The sequence below is a fragment of the Anopheles cruzii genome, unplaced genomic scaffold (assembly GCF_943734635.1).
Source record: "Anopheles cruzii unplaced genomic scaffold, idAnoCruzAS_RS32_06 scaffold00351_ctg1, whole genome shotgun sequence".
Lineage (NCBI taxonomy): Eukaryota > Metazoa > Arthropoda > Insecta > Diptera > Culicidae > Anopheles > Anopheles cruzii.
This window is the reverse complement of record NW_026453964.1, coordinates 1-18114: the sequence shown is the minus strand read 5'-3', so window position 1 is coordinate 18114 and position 18114 is coordinate 1. Positions and strand designations below refer to the sequence as shown.

Sequence of the window (18114 nt, the reverse complement as noted above, 5' to 3'; positions counted from 1 at the left end):
CGTTGTTTGCATGTGTGTGCACGTGGCCAAGTTGCATGTGGTGTAAAATTTTGTGCATTTCCTACAGACCACAACCCGTCAAGCGTAACAGATTTCGGAGCACGAACAACTTCCGGCCATCTGTTGCTGCAATCGGACCAATCAAAGAAATAAACTGCAGGCGTGAAACTAGACATATCTGGAATGCCACACAGCACAATGCCGACGTGTAGACGATACTGCTCTATCGACCGTTTCATGTAGCTGGCCAAGTCTGCACGGCTCACTAAATCAACGTTGATTCACCGTAACGCCAACCGCACCCAAACCGAAGTCGATCGGGCAGAGCCGAGCTGAGCTGAGCTGATGGTATGCCGCCGTACCGACACTGCAGCCCACAGATAATCCTGACGTTAATACCTCAACCAAGAGGTACTGTGTCAAACGGTTGATAATTCTTCAAACTGTCCGATTCCTTGGTATGCTAGCAACAACACGACGTGAACGTGAATCTCGTAGCAATAACCGCACTTGATTAGATATGCTTTATCGTGCACCCAACTTCAGGAATAAAATTTCAATCTAATTTACAATGGTTACAATTATTTACAAATTTTCTATTATTATATGGTTTGTGGGTGAGTGAACTTTGTATTTTAAAAACTAATGAAATTGTGCAATATTGTAGGGTTTGGAAAAAACACCATCGTCCCCTCTACTGGAACAGATAACGGGCGGTTCGATTATCTTTTGTTTGCAAACAAATATTTTTATTTATTTTAGTTTTTATGCTGCTTCTCTCATTGCTTAGCGCTTTAGTGCGTGGATTGACCACAAACCGCTTGGTTAAGTGGTGAACATTTTACTGTCTTTATGGTGCAATCCCGGAACAAGCCAGTTATCAATGGCTTTGAATGGCGCATTTTAAATTCATCTATAATCCAACGCCCTTGAGCTCTTCTCATGCAAAACCCTTTGTTTGATGTCTGTTGAATTGAAAAGCCCTGTAAAATCAAATATCAACATTATCGCCCTATACGCGGATCGCTCTGGTAAATAGGTTTTATCCACTTATTCAATTTAATGCCGATGACGGTCCTATTATTTGAATTCAACGCAAATTTTATAGTTGTTATTAAAGTTATTAAAGTGAGTAATATGACTTAAAGTATGGTCTGGGTTCTTTTTTGAGTTTTGGTTTTCGGTATTTTTTACATACATTTTCAACCGCTTATTACATTCCAAAATAATGTGACGTTCAACTATTTTCCCCAATGTGATCCTCGCATCATTTGTCCCGATGCATCTATCGTCGAAGAACAAGGGCACCGAGCAGACCCGAATTCTCTCATAAAAAGGCGCCAATTGAATTGATAAGTAGGTGCGAATCGCTAATCTTGTCGGGCATAGAAACCCTCAGACAGCCTCATCGTACGCTGCCAGCATTAGTCTATTACTCAGAACATTTAGCATCAGCCGAGGCTTAGTTGAAGCTAAGCAAGATGAGCTACATTTTTATGTAATCTCCCGCCGCAAGACAACGCTGGCCAGACGACAGGTTTTCGGATAAATCCGCCGAATAGAAACGTAAAAACACTCACGTATCCACTGGAAACCTGCAAGGTAATGCTATAACGCGACTAGCTACATGGCATGGTCAACAAATAAAGACGAACAGGGAAAAATGTCGTCACTGTGAGACAGAAAAGAGTACTGAAACATATTCATCCCACTAGAACATAAGCTAGCTCCCGGCTACATTCGTGCTCCGTTCTTGTCCAGTAATCACGTTGGAAGCATGGGAAGCATAGTCTTCGCGAGATTGCCCTGATTACGGCTATCCAAGGCCGGAAGCGAAACTCGAGAAAAATCATTTTCTTTTATGCACGTGATGGCACGTGATTCAGTCACCACCAATGGCTGCCGGTTGTTCTCGAAGGCCTTTGATGATGAGGGCGAAAAACAAATGTGTCGACTTTCGCATTCTGTCATTTTCTGCGTACTCCTTCACCATACGATGTGGTTTCTTATCTACACGGACGAAAAAAAAAACACTCCTTGCTTGTAAACAGACCTGTTTCTATGGTCATCTCGTATGTTCGAGTTATCCAAAAATCTTGTGGAAAATTGTCCCGTAACATGCTCTACACTTACACTGTGTTGTTCATCTTGTTATGCACGTTTCTCATAAAGAAACTGAATGAATGAAGCTGATCTACAACAGGTGAATTCCCCAGAGTTGAAGGCGAATTACCGTCGACTGTTTTGCGAAGAAGATTTCCACATTTTAAATCGCAACAGCGACCAATCCGAAGTAATTTATGAGCAAATCAATTATAGCGATTTGATTTGTTCTATAGCATTAATACCTTTATTAATCTGATGCTGCACAGCAACACAATTTGTTATGAAACGCCACACCAATGTTCAATTGGATAAAACAAACAATTTAAATCTTCGTGTTTATCATGTTATACTCATGTTTTAATTCTTCGTCCTTGGCGAGCAATGATTTAAGGTCCGCAACCGAGAAACACGGGATTTAACCGAAAGCGGATGGCTAACAATCGGCAACGGCCATTCATGGTTTTGGCGTGCAAATGAGCAGCGACCAGGCCGTTAGGGACACGTCATAGCTGTCATGTCACGCGTGCAAACATTCTAATGGAGATAATTTCTTCTCCACATGAGTGCACCAGCGACGCGAAACGTTTCGCCTAATTGGTGGCCCATCGCGCCTCGCCCTGCCAGCGCAAAGCGACGATTTCACTGATGGAACATTTAATTAAATTCAGTTTCGGGGGCTTGCAAATCGCACGCGAGGGCGCATTGCTGGCCGCGGCCACCGAGCGACGGCAGCGGCGGTTGCGCGCATTCAAGATTTGCGAAGGCTGGACGCAATTTGGGACGCATCCTGGCAGAATTATAAGCGCCTCGGCTGAGAGCAATAAATATTACGAGCCGCACCAACTCGAACGGCACGAACGGTTCTGGAAATGGAAGTCTCGTCGCTCCGAAGTCCGGCCGACCTTCGCCGAAGCCTTGGGAGTGTTTATTTTCGTCGGCTTGTCGCCAAACCGAGCGGGCTCGGGACAGGTCGGTGCGGTAGCGAGATTTACGTGAGAGCTTCATTAAATGACATTCACAGCATATCTCGCCGGGACTCGGTCCCTTGGACGTTCAAGCGTCATTCATGTGCACCCGGAAATGCAAAGTGTCGATATGAAAGTTGAATAGTTTCCATTGTTTCGGAGATGGCATGTTCACTCGATGGTTACCATATTTGAGCACCAGTGCACCGAATTACAGTGCCATTGGGTACCGTTCTGGATGACGAATGTATTACCGGCCAGCATTGTTCCACTTTGGAAAGATATATTTGCATTTAAACAGAAAATTTTATTCGGTTTCAAAACTAAAACCGTTTCGTGCCAAATACGTTTATTTTTTACCATTGCGAAGAGTGAAACTGTTGTAGAGTTTGGTAAATTTAACAACATAAAAAAATATTAAAAGAAAATTTTATTGTGGATTGTAACGGATGTTTTCTTAATTTCCCAAATTTTCCATAAATCGAACAGAAAACACTTGCGCGCATTATGTAGCATACATTCACATTGGACGCTACCGTATACTTCAGCCCTTTCACTAATCCGCTTTTAGTGTCGATATTATTTTCCAATTTAAGCGTCACCGGCTTGGCGCCAAGGGACGATCGTAAAATACGGAAAACGATAAGCTGCCCGGGCGGTTTGGGGAAAAGTGCCTCCCAAAGGTCGATGCCAAAGTTGCCAAGGGCTCGGACACTGGCATGACCGAGCGAGGGTTTCATGTGTGCGCTTGGCCGATGGCACCGCTCCCAAGGGGGAAGGGCAAACTGCTCGTTTGCCTCGGGGAAAGGCATAAGCAATCGGAAGAATTATGCTGCCCCACTGAACATTGACGAACGATGGGTCCGGCGGTCCGGTGAAAAGGCCACAACTATTCAATCCCAAGGAACTTTTATTTGCTTAGGATTTGGCTCGCTCGGCCGCCCAACTTACCATCCTGCGCCACACTCGTGACGCATCATTGAATTATGAAGCTGGCATGTGTCCATCGAGGGCCCACCTCGAAGCGATCGGCAGCGGTTCAGGGCGCATAACGACGCATTAGCACCAAGCCATCATCCCCATTACGGAACCATGGAGAACTTTGCTGCAAATCTGCTTACCCAACCTGCCATATTATAATAATACCATATTTTCTATGGTATCCTTTGCTAAATAAGCCAATAGTTCATTTATTTCCGCCTATAGCCAGCATGACGCATCTGGAGTTGATTTGAAGAATAATTCGTGTTTTAGATATTAAATATTGACATGACTTTAAGACATTATGAAATATGATCGCTAAGCATATCGCCGTTCTAGGCTTATTTCAATTAATGGTGTTCTTCTTTCTTCTTTCAGGAGATGAAAACAAAAATAATGCTTCAGGAAAAAATCCGTTGCTCACTCAGTTGCTTGATCCGACACCGGGTTTGTGCATAGCAGATCCCAACAATGGGCGTGTGCCGCAACAAAGGCGACCCCGTTCTAAACATAAGGAGCAACTCCAGTGGTTTTGCCGAACAAAAAGTCTATTTTTCAAGGGATAACTAATGATGACAAGATAGCTGCGTGGTAACGAACATAGCTTCGCTTTGAGTTTCAAATTAAAACAAAGCAACGCCAAAGTGGTCACGTGCCCCAAAAAGTTTCTTCCTAACTCTGCTCAACCGTAGCGATAACAGCTCACCGGTTGCAGTTGAATGATTTCGAAAATGTAGTACATACCACACCACTTCCCTCCCGGATGCCGGGACCGACCGGGACCTAAACTTTCTAGGTTGGCCCAATGTTTTGGAAATTTGCATGCCATGCTCGTAAATCAATTAACTAAATTAGACATACAAATTTACTTCGTTCAACAACTCGGCCAATAGGCACCGCAGCCGGGTAGCGTTTCATAGCCGAAACCAACGGCCGCACAATTGCACAACTTTCATTGTGCTAGACGATACACTTCGCCACGAGGCTTCACTGGAAAGACCCCGATTTAATTGCCCGTTTTGAGGAAAACTTTAACACAAATACGACAGGCCAATCGATTTGGTAGAACGTTAAACTTTACGGAGCTCGGTTTTTTGTATTAGTCACGTTTGTTTTATGTTTCAAAATTTACGGACGGATGTTGAGCAGGTAAAAGTTATAATTTAAAAAAGTACCATCATCTTACACTATGAATAGTTTGCTGCAAAGCTCATTCTCAAAACTCAAATAAATGAGTAAAATATCATGAAAGAACCATGTGCAGAGACCACAGTCGTACACAGATGTAGTACACTTATTTAAAGAACCACAGAACACGACTTGCACAGACCAAATGATTTAGTTCAGTGTTACACATAGTTCGATAAGCGAGATCCACGCGACACCGTATGAAGTAGAGTGGGAAAAGACGAAATCAAACCCCTCTAACAACAAACGCCGCGACGGAAAGGGAAAGTACGAAGATGCGACACAACACGACCCAAGAGAATATATGGTCAAAAGGGTGACCGTCAGCTGGCATGCGCTTTGGGTCGTAAAATAGAGCCGCGTGCATATTAATAAGTTCAAATTATGCGCCTCGCTTCGAAATCCGACCTACCAACGAAATGGACAAATTCGGTCAGCTCAACCCAATCACAATACGTGTGACCAAGACTCGAACCACGCGACCACGTTACGATGGTAGCTTATTAGAAGTAATTCAGATGCATCAGAGACCGAACGAAGAATCGTAAAAACCGAGCGCATCTAAAGCGACACAGATGCTATTTCGTAACTCCAACATCGAAGACGATAGGAAGCGGCTCGACGAAGCAATGTTGCGTGGGTCAAGACGTTACGAGAGCCTAAGCCCTAAAAATGACGAAATGAGGCTACGAGTATAGAAGCATGAAAACCGTGGATTTTATAATGAAAACGTTGCGAAACACTGGGGTGGGGACTCTTGGTCTGCATACGTCGCGAGATCAACCGATTCTGTATAAATACTAACTGCCGAATAAACTAAATGTGGAGTGTTATACCGAACTTCGTGCCGTGTGTGTCCGTGTTTCATTTCATTCAAAGTTTCGGATCAGCTTGAGATTCAGACTTAGTCTAGATCTAAAGTTAGGTTCCCGATGAAGTAGGGAATTTTGCGAGCAGACTCCCTAGTACAAGGATCTTTTCTGCAAACTGGTGACAGCGGTGGGATATTTCGCATCCCAGGATTACGGAATCTATCCCGGTGGGACAAGAAATCCATATCCATAGTGAAGAACTTGAAGTGAATCAGTTTAAAAATGCAAAGTGGTGAAAAAGTTACAAGTGAACGTGTAAAAGAACACAGAAACTTATCACCCTATACCTGGGAAACCCTATACCTGGGAACAGTGACCAAAATATATACACATCAAATAGTATATATTGGAAAAAAATAGTGAGACAGCCAAACAACAACACACAAACAAGCACACAGTCCATAAACATCGGAAAAAAAAATGCTATTATCGTATGCCACATGTGGGATGAAGGATACCCAGGACCTTTGGAATTTCCCGGCGGGAACACAAGTATTCTAAGTTAAAAGAATACTAGAGAGACTTATCCACGGATCAACGCGAGGCAGAGACGCAGCGAAGCAGCGATCCAGGGAAGGTGCGGCAGCTGACACGAAACAAGCAGAAGGCAGCAGCGCAATGGATCAACGGAGCAGCCTGGAAGGAAGACCGACGCAGATCGACACTTGAGCAGACGAAAGAGTTTTGAACAATCATACGGCACAAGCATCATTGGATCAGCCATCTTGGAAAATGCAGTTTAGAACCAGCTATCAACCATGGACCAGTCATCGATCATCCAACATCCAGTCATCAATCGGACAAAATGCAGATTAAGACAGCACTCGAGTGAGTAAAGTGATAAATATTGAAAAAGTGAAGTTACATACGTAAGTGAATACAGTGAATAGTAATTTTTTTTTTTTAACAAAAAGCTATTGCATAGTTATACATGCGTTTCGGAACCCGTTCAGAAGATATTCATATATTTTCGTGTCCAATACTGGATATTTTGAACACAATATTGATACCAGAGAATTTGAAATTTTGAAATTTTTGAAGATGGCTAGGGAATTCATTTATAAACGAGGAATGCATTTGCTTCCGAAGTTATCAGTTATCAGTTTGCTTCCGAAGTTTAAACTCATCAAACAAAATGAAACGAAAATTAGAGAAGAAGGAACAAGGTACTAAGTAAATAAACTCAGAGAAATGAAACTATCAAGGGTTAAAACTATAGAAAGAAAGAAAAAAGGTGAGAAATTAGAAAGAAAGAAAAGAGCGGAGATTAGAAAGAAAGGAAGAGGTAAGAAAATCAGAAAGAAAGGGGCAGTATTTGACTGGAAGCCAGCATAAGCGAAAGAAAGAATTAAAACGGAAACGGAAAGAACAACGGAAGAGCCAGTTTGCAGAAAAGATTCTTGTACTAGGGAGTCTTCTCGCAAAACTCCCTACTTCATCGGGAACCTAACTTTAGATCTAGACTAAGTCTGAATCTCAAGCTGATCTGAAACTTTGAATGGAATGAAACACGGACACACACGGCACAAAGTTCGGTATAACACTCAACATTTAGTTTATTCGGCAGTTAGTATTTATACAGAATCGGCTGATCTTGCGACGTACGCAGACCAAGAGTCCCCACTTCAGTGTCTCGCAACGTTTTCATTATAAAATCCACGATTTTTATGCTTCTATACGCGTAACCTCATTTCGTCATTCTTAGGGTTTTAGGCTTTTGTGACACCGGCCTACTTTTGAGTCTTGACCCACGCAACATTGCTTCGTTGAGCCGCTTCCTATCGTCTTCGATGTTGGAGTTACGAAATAGCATCTGTGTCGCTTTAGATGCGCTCGGTTTTTACGATTCTTCGTTCGGTCTCTGATGCATCTGAATTACTTCTAATAAGCCACCGTCGTAACGAGGTCGCATCGATACGCTTAGCTTGATTGACGCAACGTGTCCATCGAGTGACGAGTCTTGGTCACACGTACTGTGTTTGGGTTTGGGCTGACCAAATCTGTCTATTATGTTGGTAGGTCGGATTTCGAGGGCGCATAATTTGAACTTATTAAAAATGCGCGTGGCTCAGTTTTATGACTCAAAGCGTGTGTTGCCTTTTGGTCCCCCTTTTTCTGACGATATTATCATATTCGGGTTGCGTCGAGGGCGTCTTCGTACTTTCCCTTTCCGTTGCGGTGTTTCTGCTAGAGGGGTTTGATTTCGTCTACTCCCACGCTACGTCATAGGTTGTCGCGTGGATTTTGCTTATCGAACTATGTGTAACACTGGGTTGAATCATTTGGTCTGTGCAAGTCGTGTATTGTGGTTCTTTACAAGAGTGTTCTTCATCTGTGTACTACCGTGGCTCTGCAGCAGTACATTAAGTTAAAGTTATTATTAACGACAATTATGGAACCACTATTAGGAAACATGAAGGAACTATTGAAGAACATCTAATCTAATAAGAATCTTGCATTGTAACTGACAATTAGTTAAAAGAAATAAAGAAAATGTGTTTAATGGACGACGCAGCCGACGAGCTTAAACATACTTCGCGCTTCAATATTATAAAGTTATTTGAACTATTTTTTGTTACGAGTTACATTCCCCAACAATGTTGTTTTGCGATTTTTCATTTCCGCCGAGAGGCAGATCCTCCCCTGCCGTATTCACGCTCCGTAAGCTTCCATATCGCAATATAGCCGCAAATGCACTCGTCAATAATGCAACCGATGCAACGATACCGGTGCACACCTCAGCGCGACCAGCAGCATAAGTACGTACTCTGGTGCCCGGGATCCGGAGCAAAAAGGCTTCAATCAGTCGCATTCCGTCCGATCACAGGGGCGCCGGTGATCGATTACTGCATCAGTGTGTTGCGGCTTTCTGGCCGTAACCGCCATATTCGCCATAACCACGTTAGAGTCACCGCCACCGTCGTCGGCAATCGGTACAAATAGCAACCGTGCTCCTTCATTTCCGACCGACACACACACTCCGCCGGCCAAACGGGTGCGGATTAGTGCATAGTTGTCAGTAACATTTTTCGTCTGCAGCGGGCGACCGTTTCGCCGTGCGCTAGTGCCCCAAACGTGGTCCCGTCCCGGTAAATGACGTACAAGTTTCGGTCTTTGATTTTGAGGACGCGGACGCATTTGCTCGCCTCCGGGGTGCCCGGAATTTGGGCCGCACGGTCCCGAAAAGCCCGGCATCGGACCGGACGACCGTACACGGTTTGGCCCGGAAGGACCCCGTTCCACATAACTAATGGCCACCGCCGCCCCGTCTGCCCCGTCCGCCGATCCCATTTCCATTACGGGCCGCCGTGGGATCATTGTGATATATTCTATTTCTATTTAACCACTCGTCCTCGAAATCCAAATACCTGCAAGCTGTCGCGCTCGGCGAGGTGCCATGCGGAATCCATTCTCGGCCGACAAAGTATCCACCGTCATCGTCGTCGTCGTCGTCGTCGTCCTGGTTGTCGGTCCACCGTCAATACTCCATCCCCAAAGAAGCGGCCTTCATTAGTCTCGTTTCTCTGGAGAGCTGTCCAAATTCATCGAATGCCATGCATATTTTGTTGCTTTCGCCGACTCGCCGGATCGGCAGACGGGCACAGGATTTGACTTGGCAACTCCCGGCACTGGCCGGGGTCTGCACTCGTTCGCTCAGTTGCCGTGACAGTAGAAATATTCCTGTTATTTATGCCATCATTTCCTGCCGTGGTGCGGGACTTTTGCTCCCGCTCCGGTGAAACGGCAGCCGAGGGCGAGAGGGGCTCCTTCGTTTTTAATGTGATCTCCATGTTGTAACCATTTACCGGAGCCTGATTTTCCGGGCGTTCGAGATGCGAGTCTGGAAATTTCTCCATTCCAACTACGAAGAATTGTTTCTTCTACCCACGTCCCATGGCAACCATTTCCATTGGCCGGCTTGCCCGAGGCAACATAGCCGAATGGCTCTCGACATGAAGTATGACGTTCCGTGCAAACAGTATTTACCAGCTGCAGTCGGTCTTCGGTTTCGAATCGGCTGGGGAGCCTTTCTTCAGGAAGTGTCCACCTCGAAGTGGTGCCTCGGCTTCACACGTAGCGGATGGTGTATCGGGCAGCGCTGTAGGCGCTATCCCGGTTTGTTGAACAATTATTTATTCAACTGTTACGCACAGTGCGTACCGCACTGTACTCATTGCCGCGTGCCGCTTTGTCCCCAAAACGCATCGGAGCCCAGCGCCTGACGTACAATTTCATTAGTAGGAAACTGTTTAGATTTTTGCAATGTCGAAAAGGCACCCAGCAGACCTCACCGATCTGCGAACAGCGGCAAACGACGGCGATGGCTACACCGTAGCACAACGAAGGAACGTCGTGAAGATTTATGAGTTACCAGCCAGAAATTCTGACAACGAGTCTCGGGTGTAAATTGGAAAATGGGTTCCGGTGGTAGTGCTGCCGCCGGTATCCCACTCGGGCGCCGAAGGGCAAGGATCGGCTGGTGCTGTTGCTGCTGCAGCTGCGGTGGTCGTGGTATCTTCACCGCCAGCAATAAGCAATATGCAATTTAAATAAATGGAATATTTTCACCTACCACAAACGGTCGCCATTCCAGAGGTTGGTGTATCGCGGCCGGAGACCGGGGTCTTCTCCGTAACCCGACCACCATCGCTATGTGTTCTTTTCCCGGTTTTCAACCTTTCTCCACGGGCAACGCCATTCCTCGGGAGTGGGCGCCACTAGTAAGACGCATGTAAAATGGCTGCCAGGACTGCCGGAGCTCCCGGGAGCAAAAGAGAGACCGACCGCTGCTGGTCTGCCAGCTGCTGGATTAAGATGAAATTTATCAAAATATTTTCTCAGGCAGCTCAGAGCCGGCCTTTGCTGCCGGGCGGCCGGTGTATAATAGGTTCAAAGCACCGGCAACCGGAGCCATTTGAGGGCATTTCCTTCGGGGTTTCGACCCACGCCTGACCAGCACGCCGGCAAAGTCGGCCAAAGGCTTCGCCGGGTCGGGCCACTCGGCGTTTCTGCTCGGTTTCACCTCGCTGCGTTAAGAATCCGGAGAGTCCAATTTGAATATCTTGCCTGCGGCCGCAATCGGGTGCAATCAGGCACATCAGCCGAGGAGCCCCTTGACGGACGAGACGAGCGCGCTTTCTTCGGCCGACTGCAGCATGCATCTGGAGTGCAGGATTGCGCCGGAAGCCCGCCGGTGGCAAAAGAACAACGGGAAACGGGTGCTGCTCCACCGGCTCAAGAGCGCCGCGGAATTTTGCGGAAAAAAGTAACGAAATTGTCGGGCGGCAATCATGCAAACGCACTGGCAGCCGATCATTTCCTGCCCAGTACCAGCCACCGAACGATTCGCTTCCGGGGTGCTCCGGTGGCCGCCAGGTCGGGAGGGCTTCTTCCTTCTGCTGCTTCGCCTTGGCAGTATCGAATACAGATCGAAATGGCACGTGCTTCGGGCGGCGGAAGTAATCGATTGGACTGTTTTCCCACCGATACCGGAGTCGGGGTCATTTATCATGCCACCCTAACGACTTATCAAGCGAACTTTTTGCCTTCCGCTTCACTTCAGAGTGGTGCCATTATTCTTCGTCCTTTGGCGAACCCCCCGGGTTACACCGGAGCAGCTAATGTGGTGCATCCATTCTTGAGCGCCACGTGGTGTTGGTGCGTCGGACTATCGGTTGAAGTCTAGCGGTTCGCATCAGACTGCAAAACAGAACGAGGCACTTATGCAACCTATCCTGCCCACTGCTGTTTGGGTCGGACAATGTCTGACAAGTCAATCACGCCATCCTACCGAACTGGGTGTTGTTTCAAAATACTCGCAATGGAGTTGGTACGTTGATAGAGTTGTAGAGTTAAGTCAACGACATCCAAAAACAGACACAACACCTGAAGTATTGGGTTTCAGAAAGCTGTTTGCAGAATGGGTGCCGCGTTTGCTAATAATGGAAGAAAAACACAATCGAATGCAACTTTTTCGGCAACATTTAGAGCTTTATCGAAAGGAAAAAGTGGATTTTGTGCGTCGAATCATCACTGCAGGGTGAGCTATAATTATGGTACCTATTTAAATGTTAAATAACTCCGCAATTTTTCAGCAAATTTTGACAAATGAACAAGATTTATTTAGGGTATACAATGCAAATTCACTCAGAATACAATATCGTTCAAATGACCACCTCCATTAGACACACAAAAAGCGGGCATTTTTCATTGGTTTTGGGCATTTTTCATTGTATTCAACAACATTTTGGGCGTAATAGCAGCAATTTCCGCTGTGATGTTACCTTTCAGTTCTTCAATGATCTTCGGTTGACTGCATACACCTTGACTCTGACTCTTCAAATAGCCCCACAGAAAGAAGTCAGAAGAAATTTGGTAACAATAAGCACGCACAGTTTTCACAATTGAACGATTGTTTTCAATGTACTTCGCCACAATTCCAGCCCATTTTTTGGAGTAAACCGATGCATAACTAAAAATTTATAGATTGACGTTTCAGAATCTGGTTGACTTGTCAAAATCGTCTAGAAAAATGGCGGAGTTATGTAGCATTCAAATAGGACTTCCATCTGTTTCCAGACCTACCTAGTTTCATGCGTGGAAAGCGTTTTTCGTCAAATGATGAAGTCATAACAGCTGTAGAAGCATATTTTGCAACCCTTCCAGACACGCACCTGACATTATTAAGTGTATTTTTCTTATCGAAGCGCAAGACTTATTGAACCGCCTGGTAGATGCCTATCGGAAAGGGGAGGCCCGTGAAAACCCATCGACGGAAACAATGAAAAGTTATTATTTTTGCGATCGAAATAGAAGGAAAACGGCGAAGCTTCTGGAGTGCCACAGGTCAAGGTTATGTATTTTTAGTACCTAGCACAGTGAACCCCTGGGCAAAATGGTGTTCGCCGTTGAACGAACATCAAACGATCACGCTGACCACGGAATAGGAACAAAAAATCAAGGTGTACGGTGTTGGCTCGTCGGAAGGTATTGCGCTTGATAAAGGCGACCACTTGAAGCCCCCCTCTTCACGGCGACGGTGACAAGACCTGAACATAGTGTGTTTCTCTTGCGACCGATGCGAAGATTTCGTTTGGTCTGAGACGGGGCCCCGTGGATAAGATAGCCACGCCGACGACGACGCAACACGAACACGCTCGCATGCGCTGCTGTGTGGCCTGGCCATCTGTGTGTTGGTTATCTGTTGGCCGAGAAACGGGCCTCAACAACAGCCTCCGATGCACCACCCCACCTCCCGAGGCTCAGCATCTCAGCGCGCAATCACCAGCCGGCCAGTGCGGCGTAGTTTATTCATTTAAAAGTAGTTGCTGCTGCCGAGCGGCTGTCGTGCGTGCGTGCGTGCGTCGTTTGGAGCCCCAAAGCGATCATTACGTGATGGTGCTGCTCGGGGTGTCTGCCGTGAGGTGGTTGGCGGCAGTGTGCGGTCTATTGCTCCACGCGCAGGTAAGACTGGCCCGGAATTACTCGCACTTGTAGCGCAACCTGTCCTACGGCGATGCCGTTTAGTTGTGTTTCAGCGTCGACCCGATTGTGATTGTGCATGGCGGGGCCGGCACCGTGGGCAGCGACCGCGTTCCCGGGAAGCTACGCGGCGTCACGCTGGCGGCCCGGGTCGGCTACCAGGTGCTGGCCAGCAACGGCTCGGTCCTGGATGCCGTCGTGCAGGCGGTACGCGTGATGGAGGCCGACAGCTACTTTAACGCGGGCTACGGCTCGGTGCTGAACATTGACGGGAACGTCGAGATGGACGCCTGCATTATGGATGGCTCGAACCGGGCGACCGGCGCCCTGAGCGGGCTGCAGGACCTGCTGCACCCGATTGGATTGGCGCGCTCCATCATGGAGCACTCCGGGCACAACTTCCTCATCGGCGACGGTCTGCGAGCGTTCGCCACTGAGCGGGGCTTCAGCTTTCTGGAGCCACCGGGTCAGCTGGTGACGCAGTACGCCCAGGACGCCCTGGACCGGTGGAAGGAGTCGGACCGTACCGAACGCCTCGGGGAAGGAGGCACGGTCGGGGCGGTGGCGATGGATCTGTACGGCAACCTGGCCGTCGCTACGTCGACCGGCGGCACGACCGGGAAGCGGGTTGGGCGCGTTGGCGATACCCCGATCGTTGGCTCCGGATCGTTCGCCGATAATCGTATGGGGGGCGTTTCGGCAACGGGTGACGGTGACATCATCATGAAGGTGTGCCTGGCGTACGATGTGCTGCGGACGGCGCAGCTCACCGGGAGCCCCGTGCAGCTCGTGGCCGACGCCCTGCTGGACGATATGAGCAGCGCACTCAGGGGCACCGCCGGTCTGGTAGGGCTGGACGTGGCCGGCAACCCGATCGTCGCCCACAACTCCGTCCACATGTCCTGGGCCTACCAGCGCGGTGACACCATTGCCTACGGGGCCGACAAGAACGACTTCAACGTTGTCCCGGCGAGCGACGAGCAACAGGTCCGGCCACACTTTTAGTGCCACCCCACGCCGTATGCTAATTGTTGGTTCGACGGTAAAATATGCGCGTAACTGTGCAAGGTACTCCTCGACGTTCAATGGCAATGACGTTCAGTATAGTAACCTTCATCCGAGAGTCACACACTGTGTGAACGTAGAAGGAGAATGTGATTGCTGCCGGCTTGGTGAAGCAGAATCTTGTGCCACTGAAGCGGCATCATCAACTAACTGTCAGGATTTGATGTTCAATGTAGTGTGAGCACAAGCTAAAACATATTCACAGAAAATTCCTCATCCAACAATGTTCGACAAATAAAGAGAATTTATTCTTTAAAGTACTGATATTTGTCATATCAATTAATAAGTAAGCTGGGTAAAACATGTACGAGTAAAACAAACAGTGTGTGGTGGTTTAAAGATTTAAAAGAATTGTGAAGGCTTGGAAAACCATGAAAGGATTAGCATCCACAACACCTAAATCATTTAGAATTGGTGGAAAAACTTCATGAAATAATTGCTGTGGATGAAAGTTTCGCTGTGAGAATGATGGATGAAGAGTTTTATACAAGTAAAGACTCTATTTGGTAAATGTTACGTAATGATCTGAAGAAAAGAAAAGGTTGTATTCGTTCTGTTCCACATGAATAATAGACGACCAACAGGACGCTTGTGTAACACATCGGAAAGACATGATCAAAACCGCCAAAAAGGGCAACAAAGAACAACAATCCGCATTCGCTAGAGAAATTATTGGCCATTGCCCATGAAAAGATCCTATTAAGGACGAAATTCCAGCGATTCAAGTGACTGTAACACGGTCCTAAATCTACGGGCACATAAACATGCATAACTTTTTCATCCGATTTGCATGAAATTGCTTCCGTTTAAAAGAGAAACAACGTACCTTTCAAACTGTGTGACTAGTTAATAGATAGTTGAATTTAAAGTAATTAAATCTCGTTATTTATCGAACATAGTATGAAGTGGAGCTCTGAAAGCTCTCGGAGCTCTCTGGAAAACCTTTTAATGGCTTAGATTACAATGGGCCATTTAACAGAAACTTCCATTTCGATATTCTACTCATAAGTTTGGGAGTTTTTGTGCTAAAAGTGATACTGTTATCTTCAAAACAATTGTTCAAAAACAATTTCGTGTTTTAATTTTACGCTGCTTCTTGATGGGAAACAATATCGTTCAACCGAATCAATGGCTTGAAGCGTGTAACAAGGATTCCGATCCATCAGAAACAGCAATAAAACTTCAAACGTTGTCGTATAGACACCGATGTTGCAGAACGCACTGGACGTCCAAATAAAAACCAGAAAAAGCCATGAAAAATGAACATTAAAAAATTCCTTAACATTTTTTTGAACGATTGAAAAGTAAAGTTTCGTGAGTTAGCTGGTATCAAAAGAGTGTGGTTCCCGTTTCCTTTCTTAAGGCCCGGGACTTTCAGCCCATTTTTTAGTATCAATCGCCACAATACTCAAATGCTCGAACGGTAGAAATAAATCGAATATGTGGTTCTTATATCTGTCTTTATAATCATCTGTCTTTAGGTGGTTCAATAATTACTTTTTAAGACGGAAAACGACTTCTTCTTTAACGACGAAACGAGGAGGTGAAGCCTGCCTTGGCCGGCCTCGAAAGAACAACATTTAGTATGGTGAGATTCTGTCGCAATTTAGAGCCTCAATAATATGTTCAAAGGAGTGTGAAGTTGAGAAACCCACCACTTACTCACTACTTAGTACATTAAACACCATTTTGAGCTGATGAAAATACGCAAAATTATTATTCCGGCCCATTAACTGTGAACTTCTTTCACCCAACCCTTGCCTAATGTGAATTGTGGCAACGTTGCCCCAACCTAATCACAGTGCGTGCACAACACACAGATTACCGTGGGGTAACTTGGGCTAACAAACCTCAACTTCATGTCACATAATTCCAATCCACGAGCAAACGTATCTCTGCCTGTTCCGTTCAGCGTTCCATCGGCGATAAACTATTAGAACACCGAATGCATTTATTTTGAATAAAATTTGATTATGAGCATAAATTATGCTCCAGATCCTCGACGGCAACCCAGCCACCGGCGCCACGGTTTGGCGCCGAAAAGACTCGTCTAGCGAAGCTCGCTCGACGCACATCGACGGCGGTCGGCGACAGTTCGCGTGTGCAGCGCACCGGATCCGGATCTTGCACACGAGTGTGACACGAAAATTGCACAACTTCACGGTTGAATGGCAATAATTAGGGCCTCGGGTTGCGCGAACGGGAAGCCACTTCGCAGCCGCACCACTCCGAACGCCGGCCACACTCACTTTCGTTATTGATTCCGATGCAAATTTGGCCGACGCGAACCCGTCTAAGCCATTCAAATCGCAGATCCACTATTTCTGCTTCCCGTCTGATTGCGGATTTGCCGAGCGACTTGACGCTCGGGTGCGGAACACAATTTGCAGCTCGTCGGCAAATTTCTTCCCATCGTCTAAGCCGCAATCCGGGCACCGCGGTTTCGAGAGGATTCCAATCAATTGCACCACCAATCGGGTGGTCTGATTATTCGCGACGCAAGCGGCCGTTCATTAGGCCACCATAATGCGCATTTTGGCGCTTCTTTTGACAAAACAGAAATAATATGGCTTCCTACTTAAAGCCGGTTCTGCTCAAGACACTGAAAGCCGTCCCAAAACCCTTTCCAAATAGAGCGTATTAATATTTCAACGGGGCTTCAAGTTTTCACACAAACCGTTGAGGTCCCTGAGTGCCCTCTGGAGGCAGCATATGCATGATAAATGATCAGCAGCAGCATAGCCGAGCCCCGGCAATGGTGTGCGGGGATGAAAAAAATCAATAAGAATCTGTTAGGTAAATTGGAAGGTTTTTTTTCGTGGCGGCCATCGCTTCGGATCAAACCGGTACACCCTAATAAAGATTAAAAATGCAGCAAGCGGCACAGAGCAAACGCCCCCTGGCACAGTAACTGCTGCCTGGGACAACGGCGACGCCAACGCCCAACGGATTCCGGTTCCGTCCGACTGGCGGTGGGGCCAGCTTCCGGTGGGGTCCGGTGTTTCTTACCGGGTGCCAAATGCGGAAACAAATGGATTTAGTTTTTATGCTTCTCATGCCTCATGCTTTTTCTGGGGTGGCGGTGGGCGTTTTGTCCTTCCTTTCTCGGGACGAACGAGGACAATTTTTCATCGCCCCAAACGGTGCCCGGTCCGACGGATCCCGGGAACCCGGTAACCCGGAGCTTTTACGACGCTTTTCAGCGGAATTGACGTTGAAAAATAGAACAAATCACGCACATTTCTGATTCAGAGAGTTCGCCCAGAAGTCGCAATCGGGGTGGACACGCCCCACCCCATCCTCCCACTGGGCACAAGTGGACGCCGCACAGCTGGGATTCCGGGGTTCCAGCTGTCACCCGGATCCGGATATATCATCCGGGATCATCATCCATTCTCATCTCATCATTCTCACTGATAAGACGTTCTCTGCTTTGCTCTGCTGATTTTTACCAA

General features: G+C 46.8%; 1 protein-coding gene across 1 annotated transcript; it reads left to right on the top strand.

The window, feature by feature from the left end:
- Nucleotides 1-13507: 13507 nt before the first annotated feature.
- Nucleotides 13508-14724, top strand: LOC128276036 (isoaspartyl peptidase/L-asparaginase-like). The gene is made up of 2 exons (XM_053014506.1): nucleotides 13508-13576; nucleotides 13640-14724. The coding sequence occupies exons 1-2, from the start codon at nucleotides 13508-13510 to the stop codon at nucleotides 14597-14599; spliced, it is 1029 nt and encodes a 342-aa protein (XP_052870466.1). The 3' UTR covers nucleotides 14600-14724.
- Nucleotides 14725-18114: the final 3390 nt, after the last annotated feature.